Source organism: Colias croceus, chromosome 11, assembly GCF_905220415.1.
Source record: "Colias croceus chromosome 11, ilColCroc2.1".
In the NCBI taxonomy this organism is placed as follows: domain Eukaryota; kingdom Metazoa; phylum Arthropoda; class Insecta; order Lepidoptera; family Pieridae; genus Colias; species Colias croceus.
The window spans coordinates 11079993-11098921 of record NC_059547.1 but is presented as its reverse complement, the minus strand read 5'-3'; the positions used below and the strand labels follow the sequence as shown (position 1 = coordinate 11098921).

Here is an 18929-nt window from a genome sequence, read left to right as displayed (position 1 = left end):
AAATTATTTGTCTGACGCAATCGGTTTAGCTCCAAAATTCAAAAGTAAGCGTTAAGTATAATTATTTTTCTCTCCTTTGTGATTTGACGATGGCAAATCGAAAAAATACTTTATTATTATTTGATGTCGATGGAACGTTAACAAAACCCAGACAAGTAATAACAGAAGACCTAAAAGAATTTCTTCTCAAAGAAGTTAAGCCGAGAGTGTCCTTAGGAGTCGTGAGCGGCTCCGATTATGAGAAAATTTTGGAACAAATGGGTGGCAAGGATGTCACAGACCAGCTGGACTATGTATTTTGTGAAAATGGAGTCATGCAGTACAGGCAAGGAGTGCTGAAAAGTGAGCAAAGCATCCTCAACTACATAGGAGAAAAAACATTACAGAAAGTTATTAACTTTGCACTCGGTTACATGTCCAAATTAGAGTTACCAGCTAAGCGAGGCAATTTTGTTGAGTTCCGCAGCAGTATGATCAACATCTGTCCTGTGGGCCGCTCCTGTACTCTTGCTGAGAGAAATGAGTTCTCTAAATTTGATACTGAACATAAAATAAGAGCAAAATTTGTTGAAGCGTTACAAAATGAGTTTAAAGACACAAAGTTAAAGTTTGCTCTGGGCGGACAAATATCTGTAGATGTGTTTCCGCACGGCTGGGACAAGACATATGCTCTGGACCATGTTGCAGATGCTAAATTTGAACAGATACATTTCTTTGGTGATAAAACTATGGTAGGAGGAAATGACTATGAAATTTATAATGATGAGAGAACTATCGGACATAAGGTGACTTCGGCTGAGGATACCAAAGAACAAGTAAAAAAGTTCCTCAATATAGAATAAAAATTTATTCAATAAATTGTAAATAACATGTTTTTATAAAAATATAATTATCATTGTTGAAATGTTTATCAGTTTTATTTTGAGTCAGATTACAGATATATTATCACTTGAACTATATGAAGGCCCAATATGATGCAATCATTTATCATAATTCATGAATAACAAATTATCTTATTACACTAAAAAAACAAAATATCAAAAACATTATCAGTAGTAAACTTGTACAAATATAAAATATCCATAAAATTCTTAAATAATATTATATAAAATGTATATAAGTGAGACTAATTTCCTTTGTATTGTGGCTTTCTTTTCTCAATAAAAGACAGCATCCCCTCTTTCCGATCCTTGGTTGGAATGTTTATTTCGTAGCATTTCTGTTCCACCTCATATCCTTCTTTGATGGTGAGCTGGATGCCCTCGTTGATGGCTTGTTTGGCACATCTCAGAGCGATGGGTGCATTAGAAGTAATTTCGCGAGCTAAGCTTAAAGCTTTATCATAAGCTGCAGTATTTGTGCTGTTCTGTGGTACCGAGTGGTTGACTACACCTGGAACATATAAAGATAATGGGAGTTGTAATATTTATATCATTTTACCTTATATTACAATGTGTAAATTTAATTTGAAATCAATTACTAACCTAGTTGTTGAGCTTCTTTTCCACTTATAATTCTAGATGTGAATATTAGTTCTTTTGCAATATTAGTGTTAACAACTCTTGGCAGTCTTTGAGTGCCCCCAGCACCAGGTATAAGCCCTCGTCCAGTTTCAACGAGACCAATCTTTGCAGTATCTGCTGCAACTCTTATGTCACACGCTAGGGCTAGTTCCAACCCTCCTCCAACAGCTATTCCTTCTATTGCAGCGATTGTCGGCATCGGAAGATCCTCAACATCTATGAAGACCTGCCTCAGTCCCCTTACAAAAGATGCAACTTCATTATCACTCATTTGAAACCGCTCTTTCAAATTAGCACCTGCAAAGATATTTATAATTTTAAACAAAATCCTTTAGATTTCTTGATAACACCTAGAGATTATTACTAACCAGCGCAAAATACACCTGGAACCAGGCTATGCAGTATCACAACTGAGATTTTTGTATCTTCTCTGAGAATCGAATTCACTTCTCTCATAGCAGAGAGGAGTTCAAACCCGAGCGCATTCTTTTGCTTAGGGCTGTTCAAACCGTATATGGCGATACCCTTGTCTTCGCCAGTCAGACGTTGGAATACAACAGGCCCTATATTTTCTGCATTCTGGAATTGAGTAGACAATCTTCTCAAACTTTGAGAGTAAGTTAAAACTCGCGAGCTAAATTTTAACATTTTCTCTAGCACTTAAATTAAAATCTCGTCAAAAAACTTGAATAGCAATCTCGAATTATTTCTTAAATAACTGATCAAATTATCTTATCGCGGATGTTGCGTTATCATAATATCATGTGTACATATTTTTGTATCTAAATAAAAATAAAATTGAGGCACTTGTGAATAACTAAGTTCTATTAAAATATTACTTGCTCTGTGCTATTATACGTGTTTATACTTAAAAAATATATAATTCGATAACAAATGACGCACTAGTTCAAATAAAACGCATTGTCACGCTACGAGTGTTGAAAGTTAAAACTCATATTAGGTATATCCCCTAGTTTCAAAAACACTGCACTGAATACTGATTATTATATTATTATTTAACTACATGTGATATTAGGTAGTGGTAGGTACTTGCTGGTACTTGTTCTGTGAAGTGTGAACACAGAACACTAGTACCACACTAGTAAGTAGGTACCACAGGTAGGTACTCCTTCTGTGAATCACAGCTCACAGCTGCTGTGAACAGTGAATACTGAATAATTACAATTAGGTAATAGGTACATGTTCCGGACTCCGGTGTACATATCCATAATCCATATGGCATTTAACCCCTTACCGCATACAAAGCCATATATGGACGACGAAGTTCATGAATTTTTTATAGGCTAACTATAAACAATATCTAAAAAAACTACCTTACATCTTAAACAGCATTTCATCGAGAATTGGAATGTAATTAATTTATACAGTGTAAATATTATCCATCAGATATATTATAGACTAGCTTCCGCCCGCGACTCCGTCCGCGCGGAAAAATTAAGAAAAATAAAGATTCATTTTTTTCTACGTATTTTTCCGGGATAAAAAGTATCCTATTTTATGCCCAGGATAATAAGGTACAATTATACCAAGTTTCATCAAAATCGAACCGTTAGTTTTTACGTGATGCCTCCACATACAGACAGACAGAAAGACAGACAGACGGACAAAAAATTTTTTAATCACATATTTGGGTTTGGTATCGATCCAGTAGCACCCCCTGCTATTTATTTTTTCAATATTTTCAATGTACAGAATTGACCCTTCTACAGATTTATTATATGTATAGATTTAGTCTATCGCGTGCGACGGTTTGGGTGCGCGGAAAAAACTGAATTTCAAATTAAGATTTCAATATCAAAAAGGTGAGTAAAGCCATGAAAAAAAATATTACTTCATTCTTTAGTCTTTCTAAAATAAGGTAAAACATTTGGTTAGGTTGTTTTTTTTTGCTTTAATCATGTTTTTTGTACTTTTCCAAATCTGTCATATTTGGCTTCGTATGCATTCCGTCCATAATATATTATGTCATAATATGTGGCTTGGTATGCATTCAAGGATACTTTCACTGATTGTTCCAGTATCGATCCTGCACACTTTTATCTCACTGCTAAGCATGTAAATATTATATCATCTTCAATAAATACAGACTCATGCTATATGCCACTGTATGATTTTTGATTAGCCGTTTCAGAGCATATGCGAAAGTCAGGGAAAGCTCTTATTACCAAAAGACGTGGTCGTCTCTCAAAAACTTAGAAACATCGGCATCTCTGAAGTCTCCTCAGTATTCCTGACTCGCCAATTGCCGCAAAAAAGCTACGAAAAACTCCTGCAAGATATGTAGATTTTCACTTTCCCCGCATAGATCCCGTTCCCGTGGGATTTCCGGGATAAAACCTATCCTATGTGTTAGTCCAAGTTACCCTCTATATTATGTGTGCTAAATTTCATAGAAGTCGGTTCAGTAGTATTTGCGTGAAAGAGTAACAAACAAACACATACACATACATCCACCCTCAGAAACTTTCGCATTTATAGGTAATATTATTAGAATAGGATTTATGTAAAGTATATGTAGTATATCAACTGTTGAATTAACATTCAGGATACAAGCCTAAGTTAAGTTTGGGGCTTAGCAACCGTGTGTGTGAAATTAGTCCGGAATATGTTTTTATTTTATTAATTAGTTACTTTTTTCTAATTGCATACGAAGCCATATATGACAGAAAAAATACAGCAAACACTGCATACGAGTCCATATATGGCGCCGTTTCAAATTTTCTATAATACATATAAGTAAATATTTTTTTTTTCAATTTGATCTCATAATGTAAGGTCTAATAAACACTTTTTTGCAAAAAAATAATTTTTATTTCATCTCCTTCATAATTCATGCAATAAGGGGTTAAGTTATAACACAGAGCCATATGCCCATATATCAGGCGGGAGGCGGGATACATTTAACTATATAGAGTACTAGCTGTGCCGCGCGGTTTCACCCGCGTGGCTCCGCTCCTGTTGGTCTTAGCGTGATAATATATAGCCTATATTACTCGTGGAAAATGTAGCTTTCGAATGGTGAAAGAATTTTGAAAATCGGTCCAATAGTTTATGAGCATATTCATTACAATCAAAAAACAAACAAAGTTTTCCTATTTATAATATTAGTGTAGATAGACGAATGATATTGTACTTTATTGACCTGCCTTAAAACAGTAAATTGTAAAACATTCCTCAACTCAAATCAAAGTCAATTCAGACATGACATTATTTAAAAATTACTTTCTTCGTGGCAAGAAGATTAAAAAATATACACCACATTTTGAAAAAAATTTAAAGGCTCAAGTAAAAATAAAAAATAATAAGAAGTAAGTAGGTACTTAGGTTGGTACCTAGTTATTTTTTCATTCATACTCTGATACTCAGCTCATCAGGCATCAGCTGTTGTAAATCACTTGTAAATTCAATATGTCAGTTCACGCCTCACTGCTCGGAGCCTTAGGGTTCATACGCACTATTTGCGGTTGCGAATGCGGACGGCTACCCGCATGGTGCAGCTATTTACTATATTTACAGTTTACACACGTTACGTAAAGAAGAAAAGCAAAGAAAGAAGTACTGGGTGCATCCTTATTTGCAAACACAAGATGAGAGCAAGCATTTTGCAACCACGTGCACACACTCACTCAATGGCGGGCAGCCGCAGACTGAACCGCACAGTGCGTATAGCAACCGTCCGGCTAGCCGTCACTCGGGCCGCAGCTCTCCGAGCAACCGGAGCGGTCTGCGGGTAGCCGCATGGTAGTGCGCATAGAAATGAATATTACGTACATAATTATTGTGCTTGCGGTCAGCCGGACGGCTACCCGCAATGCGGCTACCCGCATAGTGCGTATGAACCCTTAGTCATTGGCTCGACGGAGCCTCACTGCCTCACAGTTGTCAGTTGTCACTGTCAGGCGTCAGCTGACAATTGACTGTTGACAATTGACATTGTTCCAAGTCAATTTCCAATTGTTCATATGTCTAGTGGTACCCTAGAACATTATTTAAACTATTCATACGATCTCCTTCCCCTTGCTAAGTCCCGCCTGGAAAGTATGTGGAACTCTCTGTGGAATAGCTCAAACAAAGCTAAATACTTTAGAGATATACAGCCCACGGTTCCCTGCAAGCCGTGGTTTTTCAAATTTATCAATATTAATAAATCTACAGTATCAACCATTTGCCGTCTTCGACTAGGCCATGCTTCCACCCCAGTGCACCTAGCAAAAATTCATGTTCGTGATAACTCCTTATGCGAGTGTGGCTTAGCCGAAGGTAACAATGATCATATATTTTTTGAATGCCCTAAACGAAATTCCTCGCTTTTAGATCTCCTTCCCCCTGATGTTCCCCGTCCCACTAATTTTAAATGTTTATTGTGCTTGGTTCCCTCCTCATTTGTTAATGTTTTATCCAAATTTATCCACCTCAATAATCTTAAATTTTAATGCTTTGCTTTTGTATATGTCCTGTTTGGTTATCCAGGTAAGAATGATTCCTCATTTGAACTGCTCAATCTCTTCCGTGATTTTTCCTCAGCACAGAGTATCAAGTTGCTACCCTAAATCCGATCATTGAATTATACGATCAATTTTGATTTGGGCGCACATGACACTTGACACTGGCAGAATCCGTCCATAATGGGATCGGGAAGGCCATAAACAAAAAAGAAGAAGAAGAAGAAGAAGAAGGTTTTAGGTTATGTTGTCAATAGAATCGCTTGTTTAGTTGTTTGTTTGTCGCAGGGGGGGGACACCTAGAACAAACTGACATTTATTAAAGAAAGCGACGTCATCTATACTTTGGCGTGTAAAAACGTATTAAATCAGTTTATATTAAATCCCCAAAAGATGGCATCGCACTTTCTAAAGTTATCGGAAATTGTATAGAGACATTTAAATAAATGGCAGTTATTCTTGAAACATTATTTTATTTTAATAGATCGAATGCGAAGCTTACCTTTTTTTTTTAAATTCCATTAAATAATTTTGCGATTTTAATCGTTTCATATTTTCATATGGTAACAAATTAATAAACTTGCAACATTTTCTGAAAGCTTCTCAGTGTTGTCTATAAGAAATCAATGTAGTAAAATAAGATAAATGAAAACCTTTCTATATTCCCTATTTTCAAAGTTTAAATGAATTAGAACAATTATCTCAGATTTTTAATTCACTATCCTATAGAACTTTAATTCAGGAAAATATTTTACATAAAAAATACTGCGTGTGATTTAATAATTATATTGAAAACATTTTATTAATTAACATGAAAAGTGTAAAATATGATTTATTAATTGGTAACATTGACTAACAAAATATTTTGTTAGTACATCGCAATTCGCAGATCACAAAATATTATTTTGTTAATTCTGTCATAAAATGGCGGCTACTATACGTGAAGTTTATTAACTTATTATTTAGTTCATTTTGTTGATAATCGTGTGAAGTTTCTAGTCCTCGTGAGTGTGGTGAAAGTGCGTTGAATCGAGCCCTACGTTCAGGCTTTCAAAAGTTTCTACTGAAAATTATGTGCACGGACAGTTTTGTTTTAGGTACCTATATAAAATGTAATATTACAGTGAAAGCATTTAAAAAATAAAGTATTAATTTCTTTTAATGTCGTTTTCTTCATTATTCTTAGTAAGTACATACCTACTTCAATATGTTTTAAGAAATTTGACCGAATAATATTTAGCACTTCCAAATATCTTATTTTTATAGACTCCGTAGGTAATATTCATTTAGTGAAACTAATTTATATACTAATAATCTTGTAATTATTATTATAAGTGAAAAGTTTTTTTTTAATCACCTAAATCTTTAAAATACCATCCATTTCGTAATCATTTAGATCTTTAGTCTTATTTCTTAAATGTTGAAAATAAATGATATTTCAGTTAGCTCTCCTATTTCAATAACGACGCAAATATATGTGAGCAGGCACATATTTTGAAGTTTGATTTCAATTTTCAACTATCAACATAGGTATTAAATTATTAAGTAAAAAAAAAATAGGTAGGTATATACCTAGTTATTAGTATTACGTATATGTATACGTAGGTATATAGAATTAGTTTTAACCCCAAAATCCAGAGAGCGCATTGTCGCATGTCAAAGTCAAATAGGTTTGCCTTCATATGCTTCAAGAGGGCTCTCTATGCCCTATATATACATTATACTCTTTGGTTTGTCGGTTCGCGGTGGTGTAAGTGTATACACGTGTTTTGTGTTTAGAGTGTTTATATTTTCATATTTCTTAGTGTAATTTTGTTTTTTACTATTTTAAGTCTATCAAACCTGATATTTTTGTGTTGGTGACGGTTCACGCGAGGTTTGTTTTAACTCCTAATACATATTATTTAAGTCATGGAGGTATTACCTCCTGATCCACCTGATCCCCCTCCCCCTCCTGAGCCTATGAGTGATGATGTGCCCCGTCCAAGGCCAAAACGTCATCTTGACCAGGATGTTTGTGATGACATTAGAAGCAAGACAAAGAAATCTTCACTAATCGATTGTCCTAACTCTGCTTCCATAGATACCGTTTATAAGCACCCCTTACTAGAAGGCCCTATTCGACAGTATTCTGTAACTGACTCTGGTCCATACATTGTACATTGTAGTAAATTAGAAAATAACCCCTCATCAGGCACCTCGATTCGTGCCGTCAAAATCGGTCAACTTCTCGTACGAAATGGCATCAAAAATATTTGCAGAGATGGCATTAAGAAAATCGGCCGCAATAGGGTGGCTATCGAATTTTTAAATGGTGAAGATGCCAATGTGTTCATTGGTCATCCTATACTGGCACAGCACAACCTGAGCGCAATTATCCCCTTATATAATTATTCACGAATGGGCATTGTGAGAGGAGTACCCACTGATATCTCTATGCAGGAATTTGTTGCCAACTTGGAAATCCCTGCGGGCTTTGGGTATATCTTAAAAGCACGTAGGTTAAATAGGAAAAATCGTACGACAGAGAGCACTGAATGGATCCCCACAAACTCCCTAGTCCTAACATTCCAAGGGCAGAAGCTTCCTGACAAGGTATTCCTGTACAAATCATCCTTAACAGTAGAGCTTTATAGACTGCCAACGATCCAGTGCCTGAAATGCTGTAGGTTTGGCCACATTAAAAACCAGTGTAGGTCAAACCCACGATGTTTTAAATGTTCAAAAGACCATCCCGGTGATGAATGTGAGGTGAGAGAATCAGATGCTCGTTGCATTAATTGTTCAGGCTCACACTTTGCATCTTACAATTCATGCCCTGAACAAATACGGCAGAAGAACATAAAATCGGTTATGTCTGAAGAAAACATATCATATCAGGAAGCTTCTCTCCGATTCTCGCCTGCTAAAAAGTCCTACGCTGATGCTTCCCGATCCGTTCCGTCCTTCAGAGACCAAGCCCCTGAAACATCCTTCCCAAGAATGACACCAAATACCATTTCCTATAAAAAAACTGTCTTCCGTGCTCCCCGCCCCCGTCCTCTTCTGGGTAAAACATACGACAAAGCCGCTCACTCTGAGATAACGCAGGCTCCTCAGTCTGTGTTAGGCAATGGATGTGCTTTATCTGGGGCTATCCCCCCCTCCCCTTCCCTTACCTCTCTTCTCCCCTCTCCCTCCTCTTCTCCTTCATCTAACAACGACTCCAATGTGGTTGTATCTTGCCTTTCGTTTGTTTATGACATCTTGAGAATGTACAACGACACTGAATTACCGCCCAACGTGAGATCTGTGCTATGCAAAATTTTTGAAACGGTTCAAGTAAACAATGGCTCCACTGAATTTAATACAATGGAATGCCAGGAGCTTGCGGCCGAAAAAGCATGAACTAATTCAATTAATTAATGATTATGAACCTTTAATTATTGCTATATCGGAGACCTGGTTTATTCCAGAGTCTCGTTTTCATATTTCCACCTACTCTTGCTTACGCGACGACAGAAGTGATGGATACGCCGGATCTGCACTTTTTGTCAAAAGAAATATCCCCTTCTCTAGAATTCCCATCCCATCCCATCATGATGACATTAATGCTGTAGCAGCAAAAGTCTTAGACTTCACTGTTATATCCCTCTATATCTCAAATCCTAACTCTTCCCTAATCCCAGATTTATATTATATCTTCTCCTCCCTCCCTGCCCCGATTCTTATCTTAGGAGACTTCAACGCCCACCATTCGTGCTGGGGCTCAAACAAAACAGATGCCTTTTCCTTGTCTTTACTTGAATTAATTGATGACCTTAACCTCTGTATTCTTAATACTGGTTCTCCCACTCATCGTGTTAATCCCTCTCAAAACCCTAATAGTGCTGTAGACCTTTCCCTCTGCTCCCCCTCTATATCTTTACTAAGTTCATGGTCTGTCCTCCCTGACTCACACGGCAGTGATCACTATCCTATTCTTCTGTCCATTAATAAACATTTTTCCAGCTCAAATCCTTCTCCCTTACTTAGGTTTAGATTATCCAAGGCTAAATGGAGCGAATATTCTGAATCATTGGTTTTGAAAATGAGTTCTGCTTCATTTATTAATGACATGGACAATGCTCTGAATATCTATTCCTGGTTAGTTGATTCCCTTATTGCGAGTGCCGAACAACATATCCCCTTAAAACCCTTGCATAATTTCAAACCCTCAACTCCTTGGTGGGATTCAGATTGTTCAGAAATAATCCGTAAAAGAGCTGACGCTGAAAAACTATATACAGCCAACATGTCCAATGAAAATTTTATTAACTTTAAGAAAATTTCCGCTGAAGCAAGAAGGCTCCTCAGTTCAAAAAAGAAGACAGGTTGGTCAAGGTTCTGCCAATCTCTCTCACCAAGAACTCCCTTATCTCTCATTTGGAAACAAGTTAAGAGATTTAGAAATTCACTAAACTCCAACAATATAATATCATCATCTAATACATCCGAATGGCTTAATTCTTTCATGAACAGACTTGCTCCCCCAATGGCTCCCAATTTCGATTCTTTTCCCACAAATCCTTCTTTTATTCCTTCCAGTAACTGCTTTGATGCTCCCTTCTCCATGGACGAGCTATACTGTGCTTTATCTGGGCTTGTTGATTCAACCCCAGGTATAGATGGTATTCCCTACTCCTTCCTTAAGAATTCACCCTCGGAAATCCTTTCTTTATACCTAAACCTTATTAACTCCTTTTTTGCCTACGGTTTAATCCCTGAACCCTGGAGAGTTCAAATAATTATACCCATCCTCAAGCCTGCAAAGGATCCCTCGGATTCCAATTCTTACAGACCTATAGCACTGTCATCTTGCTTATTGAAGGTTATGGAGATTTTAATTAAAAACCGATTAGAATGGTTCGTTGAAAATCAAAATTTACTCCCCAAAACCCAATTTGGCTTCAGAAAAGGGGTGAGCACACTAGATAGTGTTGCTATTTTAACAACAGATATCCGGATAGCTTTCCAAAAAAGACAGTTCCTTGTGGGAGCCTTTCTCGACATTCACTCAGCATACGATAACGTCTTACTTCCTGTGCTCAGGCAGAAAATGCAAAATCTGAGCATCCCAGCGAGGATAACACGTTACGTTTGCAACCTCTTTATGTACCGGTCGATTTGCGTATATCAAGGGGACTCTCTATCTGCTCCCAGGTATGTATGGAAAGGTCTGCCACAGGGATCTGTTTTAAGCCCTCTCCTGTTTAGTTTGTATACCCACGATTTAGAATGTTCTGTTAAACATTTCTGCGAAATTTTGCAATACGCGGATGATATTGCTTTATACGTTAGTTGCCCAAACATCACCGAGGCTGAAGTGAGACTAAACACTGCTTTATTCTATCTACACCAATGGTTGGATGAACATGGCCTCTCACTTTCAGTCACCAAAAGCTCTTCGGTCATATTTTCTCGTAAGAGGAACATTCCTCCCCTGCTCCTAACGTATAAATCAGAAACGTTTCCCACTTGTAGTTCCATAAAATTTTTAGGCATTCACTTAGATTCCAAATTATCAGGCAAATTTCACTCGAAGTACGTTATGGATAAGTGTGAAAAAGGTATTAATGTAATGCGTGCTTTGTCAGGGGTAAGTTGGGGTTCTCATCCTTTCTGCCAAAAAATTTTGTATAACGCAATAGTCCGGAGTCACTTTGACTATGGTTCTTTCTTGTTAGAACCATGCAATAAATCTTGCAATACGAGTTGGGATAAGGTCCAGGCTAAGTGTTTGCGCATTATCATAGGTGCGATGAAGTCCACCGCGATTAATGCGCTACAAGTAGAATGTGGAGATCCCCCGCTCAAGTTAAGAAAACAATATCTTTGTGATAGATTCCTATGCAAAGTCCTGCAAATCTCAGACCATCCTCTTATCTCCAAACTTCATACACTATACAGTCTGGTTGGAAACAACAGCTCCTATCCTCTATTAAACTCACTCTGCTATTTCTTAAACCTCCCTTCTCCCTCTTATCAAATTACCTGCAATCCCCTATTCACTATCCCGTTTCAGGCAATTGTTTTTCGCCCTAATATCCATTCCTTCAGCATTAAGAAAGGACCTGGTGCTAATGAGAACTTCAACCGAATCATAGCTGAGGAATTCCATGGTTGGACAACTGTTTTTACGGACGCCTCAAAGCTATCGAATACTGACAATGTAGGAATCGCCGTCTGGATCCCAAAATACTCCATAATGCTATGTCGCAAATGCCCACCGCTGACATCCTCTTACACGGGAGAGGCATTGGCTATCCTGGAAGCTGTCTCATATATTCTCTCTCATGACATGGATCAATCTATCATATGCTCCGACTCCCAAAGCTGCTTAAATTCGTTATGTTCTAACCTATTCCGAGCCAAAATCAAACATCCTATTATCCTCAAAATAAAAGAACTCCTATTTGAATGTCATGAGAGAAATATTCGTGTGACATTGACCTGGATCCCCAGTCATTGTGGTATCCTTGGCAATGAGTCAGCAGACTGGGGTGCCAAGTCTGCCTCCAGGATAGCATCTGAGTTCCACAATCTAGTATATTCCCAAGATCTCATATCACTTGCTCAACTGCGCCTTACTGAATCATGGAAAGCCTCCTGGAAAACATCCCAATTAATGAAAGGTAAGTTTTATGCCTCAATCCAGGGTGATATTCCACCCAAACCTTGGTTCTCAAAATTCAAAAAGGTAAGCAAGCCAGTTACTTCTGTGATCTGTCGAATAAGGCTTGGTCATTCATGTACCCCTGTTCATTTGGCTAAGATTCGGGTAAGGGATAGCTCACTATGTGAATGTGGCATAGACGAGGGCACATTAGACCATATCTTCCTCAACTGTCCTAATCTCTCCCCTTCCCTATATGATTTCCTTCCTCCAGATATCCCTAGACCCACTAACATGAACACTCTTTTAGCAATGTTAAACGCTCCTATAATTGAAATTCTTACCAACTTTATCACAACTAATAAACTAAAATTATAATTTACACCTAGATTAATTTACTATAAATATATAATATAATATTTATTTACAATATTGAGTAGTCCTATTTTGTTTGTTTTTAATTAACTCTCATATTATTTATTATCTGTCTGAAATAACAGTACTAATTTTTATGTTGTGTATCTATATATTGTGTTTGTCTCTTTTTGTTTTAGGTTTATCTGCGTTTTGATTGACATCGGTTTAATAATGTTATTTTCTCAAGCGTGTATTATCTTCCCAACGTGACATTGGCAGAATTGTACTCAAACAAAATTGCCACACTTCGAAAAATTGAATTGAATTGAATTAGTTGTTTGTTTACATTTGTTTAATTTACATAGCTTTTTATTAAATATGGGAGAGATACGTTCATATTCCCTGGACCCTGATACAAAAACGAAATTGAAAATGTGTCTCTTTAAAAACGTACAGAATGTCTACATAATCAGAAATAACATTGTAAAAGGTGTGTGGAATTGTACAGCCATCAAACCAAGTCTTGTAGTAGATCCTCTGCAAATTGCCGTGGCGGCAAACCGTGCTGTGGTCGCCGAAAAGGCAGGAAATATGGTTACGAGAACAGTGTATGGTGAAATTTTGTATAATTTATCTCTTTCAAAAAACATATCACAGAGCCTTAGTAAGTTCGGCGTGGAAAAAGACAATGTTTTATTAATGTGTTTCCTCGTAAACGAAAAAGATGAAAGTGAAAATATTATAAGCCAAATACAAGGAGAGCTATGTCCTATTAGCGATTTACACAAGTTTACCAATATGAAAGAAGTAAAAAGTGTTTACAAATTAAACACAATAAAATCTGATTTTGATTTATTAGATATAATTGTGAGCCGTATGGTTACAAAGAATTTTGTAACCTACTAGCTGTTAGTCCTGAAGGACGTAAGTTTTTTCATCAAATATGTTTAGTTACAAAATATGTTAATGTTGTGTTTGTTTTTTTTTGTTACTTAGGTACATGGAAAGCAATATTTTGTCTTATAAGAAAATACCTGCATCATGTTTAAATGTGTAATAATTTTGCTCTTTTTATGAGGTATACAAAATAAAAGCCATACAATTTGTGTACTGTTTTATTTAACAACAACAAGTAATTATGTAAAATGTACAATTAAGTTACAATATATCATATGTAAAAGCAATCAAATTATAGACAAAAGTCATTGGACACATTGCCCGAGTCACCGCTTGTCTCCCACCGTCCGGTGGGGACCAGCTCCACACATGTAGCAGTGCAGACACAACTTACAATTTGTTCCTCTTTGGGTGACCATATACACGCGATTGTCTATCACATGTTTATGTTATTAACTCCATTTAAATGCATTAGAAAGCATACATGGTTATTGGTTATACCTATTTTGTTATTGCGATTACATTGTAACCATGTTTCGTAATCCAACCTGTGCATGTGATAGGATTTGACAGGTAGATCATAACAAAAAAGTTAGCAATTCCTGATGGTGATCCCCTGATCACACACCTTTTATATTTTAATTAAACCCCTTTATTTCATTATTTAAAATACAATTTGATTGTATCTCCAATCTAAGAAACAAATGAATCCTATATGTATTATAAACTTAGTCTAAAAATCGAATTTTTATTTGTTTACATTTATATTTGTGTTACATGAAACCCGCTAGACTGTGGCAGGTTTGTGGCTCTGTGCCGTATAAAATCGTTAGCGGTCAATTGTTACCGCTTTATTTACTTGAATGCCGATATACATACTTACAAATAAAAGCAAGATAACCGCTTATACACAGCCACCCCGCTGTATTACCATATACTTATATTCATACAATGAAACCCATGATACAATAAAATTAATTAATCTACAACAAAAGAACACATTGTCAGCTGGTAAATAAAAACTAAATTAAACATAAAAATGGCATCTACTAACTATTGAGTGTTAGGAACTTTCTGATTTCTACATCACAATCTATACGAAAACAACTTGAAACTGCGCCGAAACAAACTTACAAGTAACTAATAATAAATAACCTAACCGTTATAATATTTCATGCTAAGAATATTGCTCTCTGCGGTAATTGGATATTAGTTATTACTTTATACGATTTGATAAATCTTGTCAAAAGTTTAAGTAGGTAGGTATAAACTAATTTTCTCAACTTATTTATCATTTAATTAAATCATAATTTCGGTTGCAAAAGTTGTCCTAATTAATAAATTAGAATGTTTTATAACATGGTTTTTTTAACTCGAAATAAACTTATATTACTAATCCAACAACCGGAGGGCAAACAATCGAGCGTAGCTGGGAGTAAATCTAAATCGTATAATATATCGTGTAGCACCTCTTGAACACCTGATTGACACGTGCCACGTAGCGCTAACGTTCGCTGTGTTACGTACATACGTCACTACTCGTTTATCTACTCTCTTTCAAATATGTTCACCGCTTATTACGAATTTGTATGTCTTATTGATTATATTAATAAATGCTGCAAAGTTTCAAAGATAGTACATAAACGACTGTACCGATATTAATATTGCGAGACCGGTACGACGACGTCGCGGTATGTACACAGTATAGTTACAATAACTTAAAGCGTAATATAAAATATTTCGTTCGATTTATACATTCTATTTAATATAAATAAGAAGCCGTTTCAAATTTATACCCCACGAGATTGTATGTACTTTAATATTTGTACATATGTGTATATTTCAATATATTTAAATGATTGTTAAATATGAAAATTAAATAAAATTTTACGAATAAGTGGAAGTATTAATTATTACTTCTTCATGTATGAAACATCTTCCTCGGTGATACGACATGATAATGATTTAGTTCTACAATCATGAATTACAGATTAACAATAATAAATTCCGTCTAAAATATATTGCAGGATATATATTATTATGTTGTTACTAGATTATCCTTTAATAATGCTAAATAATGTTGCAATATATTATTAATTATGAGTACTATGTGGGAATTATTTTGTGTTAAATAACATAAGAAATACCGGATCATGTCTGCTATTTTATATGTAAATAAAGGAAATTTAAATGGCACAACTATTCGGTGGGAAGTTTGTAAACGACTGCAGAAAGCATTGAACAAGTGAATAGTTGAACAATCATACATAGGGCAACTCAACATAGGGCTATCACAATTCGCTTTTGTATCAACAGTTAGGGCTGCCAACAAACCTCATATATTTCGCTAAGTCGAAATATTATTTCTTTCATTTCTTAATATTTTCGTTCAACCACTGTACGTATAGATTAACAGATAAAAAAATTAAAGAACTAACAAACAGACAACATAGTAAAACATTTATATAGTGAACAGAAACAAACTTTACTTAAACGTAAGCTTTCACAACCATAACATGAAAACGTTTAAATTATAGCAAATAGCAGACATGAGTTTGTAAATAGGGAGTTGTGAACAAAATCGCTTTTGCCTACCTTTAGCCACAAATGAAGGGTAAGGGTTGTACAGCAAGCGATACTATGGTAAGCGACTAGTGTATTTTATATATACGTATTTATAGTTGATGTAATGATCTCGCTCCGCTCTCGAACTGAAGGTGTCTTTTGATAAGCTGAAATCAAAGAATATTTTTATTTTTAACAAAACAATAATAAATGTTTGCTTGTAGTATAGTAGTAGTAGTGTTATTATTTTGTAAATTATAAGATACCTATGATCTTATACATATTTCAATATTACAATATATTAAGACCTATATTATCGTCAAACACTCGCTACTCACTCAGCTTGCGCATTGCGTCCTCGCTGCGGGCGCGCGGCGGAGCGAAGGCGTGGCGGGGCGGGGCGAAGGCGGGGCGGGGCGAGCGTGTGGGGCGTGGCGTGGCGGGGGGCGGGGTGTCAGTGCGAGAAGGGCAGCGGCAGCGCCAGCCCGTACAGCGAGGGTCACCGCCGCGCCTCCGACACGTACACCGACACCGTCGAGTCCTTCGAGCCCACGCCCATCGCGCACCTGCAACACACACAAACGATATTATTGTGACTTTTGTGGAAACAGCATGTGGCAGATGAAATTGTTCAGTTTAAAAGATTGATTCCAACAACATTTAATTCTTATTCATATGTGATTTATATTTATAGCTAAATATAAATAGATTACTTCATTACTAAAATATTACAAGACCTTTTTCAAACGAAACATTTATCACAAAGTACAATAACGATTTATGATTTTTAAAGTCTATATTAAAATTAGTGTTTGCTCATAATGTAGGTATTCTGCCCCCCTAGCCAAGTGTCTTTCTGTTAGCGTAGCGTTCAATAGAATAGACTACGAATGTATGAGATTGACGTAAGCTGTAGTAAGCCAAATCTACAGCTTACGTCAATCTCATACATTCGTAGTCTATTCTATTGAACGCTACGCTAACAGAAAGCCACTTGGCTAGGGGGGCTGATGTATAAATAAATAATGCGTGTATACCTGAGCGGGTGGAAGGTGAGGCAGGAGACGGGCCCGATGCGCGCGCCCATGAAGCCCTCGTGGAACTTGATCGTGTTGAGGTGTGCGCCGCGCAGGTCGTAGATGCTGATGCACTGGTTCACCGACCCGCTGCAACACCACACAATATGTTAGCAACTTTATACACGCCACGTGGTATCATAAGTGTTTGTTAAACAGATCAACACTACAAGGTAGTTACGCATCCACCCCAACCCTCTGTATTAGGTTGAGCAATAGCCTTCCGCTGGCCTAAGCAAGACCACCAGAGAGTTCTTGCAATTTCACATAAGCATTCCAGTTATTGGAAAACATTTGTTTCGCAATATTGTATCGATGGTACCATGTATGTAATTCTGAGCATTAACATTTGTGACTCCAAATCGTCCACTTGTTATAGTTAAGTAATTAAATAAGTTTAATTTTAATTTTATTTTATTTCTTTTAAAAAAAGTCAAATCGCTCCCGCAAAGTTTAACTAGGTAGAATTATTTTAATGCAATTAAATGAGCTGTAGTGTCATTTGTAAATATTATACAAAACGACAAAAAAAAATAAAAATAAGTGCGTCAGGTGAAAGATATATGACTGTTAGGTGTTGGGTACATGATACCGGTTTCGAAGTTTGAATATATTGAATATATCGTGTGGAGTGTATACAGTGGAACCTATAGTAGAAGAGTGTTATGTGTGGTGTAAAAATGTTTGTAAAAAGTTTATGAGGATCTGTGTGTGTGTGTGTGTGTGTTTGCTACTCTTTCACGCAAATACTACTGAACCGATTACAATGAAATTTAACACATTTATGTATATAGGGTAACTTGGATTAACACATAGGATATGTTGTATTCCGGAAATCCCACGGGAACGGGAACTATGGGGGTTTTCCTTTGAAAACGTGGGCGAAGCCGCGGGCGGAAGTCTAGCATGGTAAAAGTATAATGTGTGAGGTACCAGGCGAGCAGCGGCGCCCGGGGGTGCACGTCGAGCGCGGCGAGCGGGCCGGGGGCGCGCACCACCACCACCGCCGCGGACACCTTGCGCGTGTCGTAGATGCGCACCGTGCCGTCCATGCTGCAACACGAGTCACACATACAGTATTCACATTCACATTGAAATTTATAGTTTTTTAAAATTGTAACTTCATAGTAGATGCGAATAAATGTTTCGTATCCATACTTCATAATTTTTTACGCGTTTTTCTCATTAATTGTTAATTGAACACGAATACAGGTTCATTTATCGAATAGAGCCGATCGGAACACTATCCTTAGAATAAAAAAAAATCATCAAAAATTTTGACGTCACAAACACAATAACAAATCGAATTGAGAATTATTCTATTTTTTGAAGTCGATTGAAATTTCTTAAAGTAAGTATTTTTTTAACCGACTTCAAAAAAAGGAGGAGGTTATCAGTTCGGCCGGTATGTTTT

General features: G+C 36.6%; 4 protein-coding genes across 5 annotated transcripts in view; 2 read left to right on the top strand and 2 right to left on the bottom strand.

Moving 5' to 3' along the window:
- Window positions 1-89: 89 nt before the first annotated feature.
- On the top strand, window positions 90-908 carry LOC123695892 (phosphomannomutase). The gene has a single exon (XM_045641848.1). It carries the CDS (start codon window positions 90-92, stop codon window positions 840-842), a length of 753 nt encoding a protein of 250 aa, XP_045497804.1. The 3' UTR covers window positions 843-908.
- On the bottom strand, window positions 833-2936 carry LOC123695890 (enoyl-CoA hydratase domain-containing protein 2, mitochondrial). 2 transcript variants are annotated; one of them, XM_045641847.1, is made up of 4 exons: window positions 2779-2936; window positions 1892-2102; window positions 1485-1820; window positions 833-1392 (listed from the first exon to the last, which is right to left on the bottom strand). In XM_045641847.1, exons 1-4 carry the CDS (start codon window positions 2791-2793, stop codon window positions 1127-1129), a joined length of 828 nt encoding a protein of 275 aa, XP_045497803.1. In that variant the 5' UTR covers window positions 2794-2936; the 3' UTR covers window positions 833-1126. The 2 variants fall into 2 exon arrangements, with proteins under 2 accessions (XP_045497803.1, XP_045497802.1); XM_045641846.1 differs by lacking the exon at window positions 2779-2936 and having other exon boundaries at window positions 1892-2389.
- A 3287-nt stretch (window positions 2937-6223) lies between these two features.
- On the top strand, window positions 6224-14083 carry LOC123695894 (EKC/KEOPS complex subunit Tprkb-like). The gene is made up of 2 exons (XM_045641850.1): window positions 6224-6257; window positions 13312-14083. Exon 2 carries the CDS (start codon window positions 13356-13358, stop codon window positions 13881-13883), a length of 528 nt encoding a protein of 175 aa, XP_045497806.1. The 5' UTR covers window positions 6224-6257; window positions 13312-13355; the 3' UTR covers window positions 13884-14083.
- Window positions 14084-16859: 2776 nt separating this feature from the next.
- LOC123695900 (regulatory-associated protein of mTOR) overlaps window positions 16860-18929 on the bottom strand; it is a 17796-nt gene continuing 15726 nt past the window's right edge. The window contains exons 25-27 of the mRNA XM_045641855.1: window positions 18449-18568; window positions 17477-17605; window positions 16860-17005 (exon numbers count right to left, since the gene is read on the bottom strand). Of these exons, the coding sequence (XP_045497811.1) occupies window positions 16939-17005; window positions 17477-17605; window positions 18449-18568 (316 nt within the window). The 3' untranslated portion in view covers window positions 16860-16938. The remainder of the gene's footprint in view (window positions 17006-17476; window positions 17606-18448; window positions 18569-18929) is intronic.

Bases quoted from the DNA above. Each gene is read 5' to 3' on its own strand.
- LOC123695892 (XM_045641848.1), top strand. From the start codon at position 90: ATGGCAAATCGAAAAAATACTTTATTATTATTTGATGTCGATGGAACG.
- LOC123695890 (XM_045641846.1), bottom strand. From the start codon at position 2,171: ATGTTAAAATTTAGCTCGCGAGTTTTAACTTACTCTCAAAGTTTGAGA. The intron at 1,821-1,891 runs GTTAGTAATAAT...ATATCTTTGCAG, and splicing joins TCCAGGTGTATTTTGCGCTG to GTGCTAATTTGAAAGAGCGG. The intron at 1,393-1,484 runs GTTAGTAATTGA...TATATGTTCCAG, and splicing joins AAAAGAAGCTCAACAACTAG to GTGTAGTCAACCACTCGGTA.
- LOC123695894 (XM_045641850.1), top strand. From the start codon at position 13,356: ATGGGAGAGATACGTTCATATTCCCTGGACCCTGATACAAAAACGAAA.